This window comes from Aureococcus anophagefferens (genome assembly GCF_000186865.1).
Source record: "Aureococcus anophagefferens unplaced genomic scaffold AURANscaffold_1049, whole genome shotgun sequence".
NCBI classification, from domain to species: Eukaryota; class Pelagophyceae; order Pelagomonadales; family Pelagomonadaceae; genus Aureococcus; species Aureococcus anophagefferens.
In genome coordinates, this window is record NW_008706224.1 from 1 (window position 1) to 955 (window position 955).

At 69.1% G+C, this 955-nt stretch overlaps 1 protein-coding gene across 1 annotated transcript; it reads right to left on the bottom strand.

Annotated features, from left to right (window-relative positions):
- Positions 1 to 26: 26 nt before the first annotated feature.
- On the bottom strand, positions 27 to 730 carry AURANDRAFT_69168 (hypothetical protein; the record flags this gene model as incomplete). Its single annotated transcript, XM_009044923.1, has 1 exon — positions 27 to 730. A coding segment is annotated over one exon (704 nt), but the record flags the coding sequence as incomplete, so codon positions are not given.
- Between the last annotated feature and the right edge of the window lie 225 nt (positions 731 to 955).

A 955-nucleotide genomic window follows, 5' to 3' on the forward strand; every position in this document is an offset into this window, starting at 1 on the left:
GGCGTCCGCTCCTGGCACTGGAGCACCCGGCGTAGTCGCCCTCGGGCAGCGTCTCCACGGAGAAGACGAGGTCGCCGCCCGGCGCGAGGCGCGCCGCGAGGCCCGCGACGACGGGTTCGAGGTCCCCAAAGTAGCAGAGCACGTCGGCGGCCACGACGAGGTCGAAGGCGCCCTCCGGGAGGCCGTCGACGGACGAGAGGTCCAATAAATTCCCGACGGACACACCGTCGTAGAGCCGGGGCCAGCCCATGGCCCGCCGCGCCGCGGCCTCGCTCCGCGACGGCGGGTTCTCCGGCCCGTCCTCGTAGCAGAGCTCCTCGGCCAACCGGGCCATGTCCGGGCTCAGGTCGACGCCGTAGAGCGCGGCGACGTGCGGCCGCAGGCCGTGCGCGGCGAGGCCCGTGCCGCAGCCCGCGTCGAGGCAGGCGCCGTAGGGCTCGGCCCGCGACGCGGCGAGCGCGGCGACGGCGTCGCCGACGAACTTGGGCGCGCAGTAGTCGAGCGACTCCAGCACCTCCTCGAAGTTCTCCGCGAAGCTGTCGAAGAGCGTCGCGACGTAGTCCGACGTGATCTTCGTCTCCGGGTTCGCCGCCTGGTTCTGCGACGCCGCGCGCCGCGGCGCGCATCGATGGTGTTTGTTGCGCCGCGGCGCCGCGCATCGATGGTGTCTAAGCTGCGGCGGCGGCGCGAAGGCGCCGGCGCCGGCGCAGAGCAGCAGGATTTTGAGCATTGGTGTTTTTAGTGCTTCGAGGCTGTCTTTGCGATTGCTCAAGCTCGCTCGTTCGTCATGTTTGCACGCTCCATGCTCTCACAGGCTTCACCATCACTGCACCAGACGTTCAATTGTCGCTGCGCAAAAAACAAGGCGACGGGCGAGAGTCGACCACGGACAAAAGATCCGACGGCATCCCCCAGTGGGTGGGTGGGCCCGGAGGTCGGGTTTTAAAAACCCGAC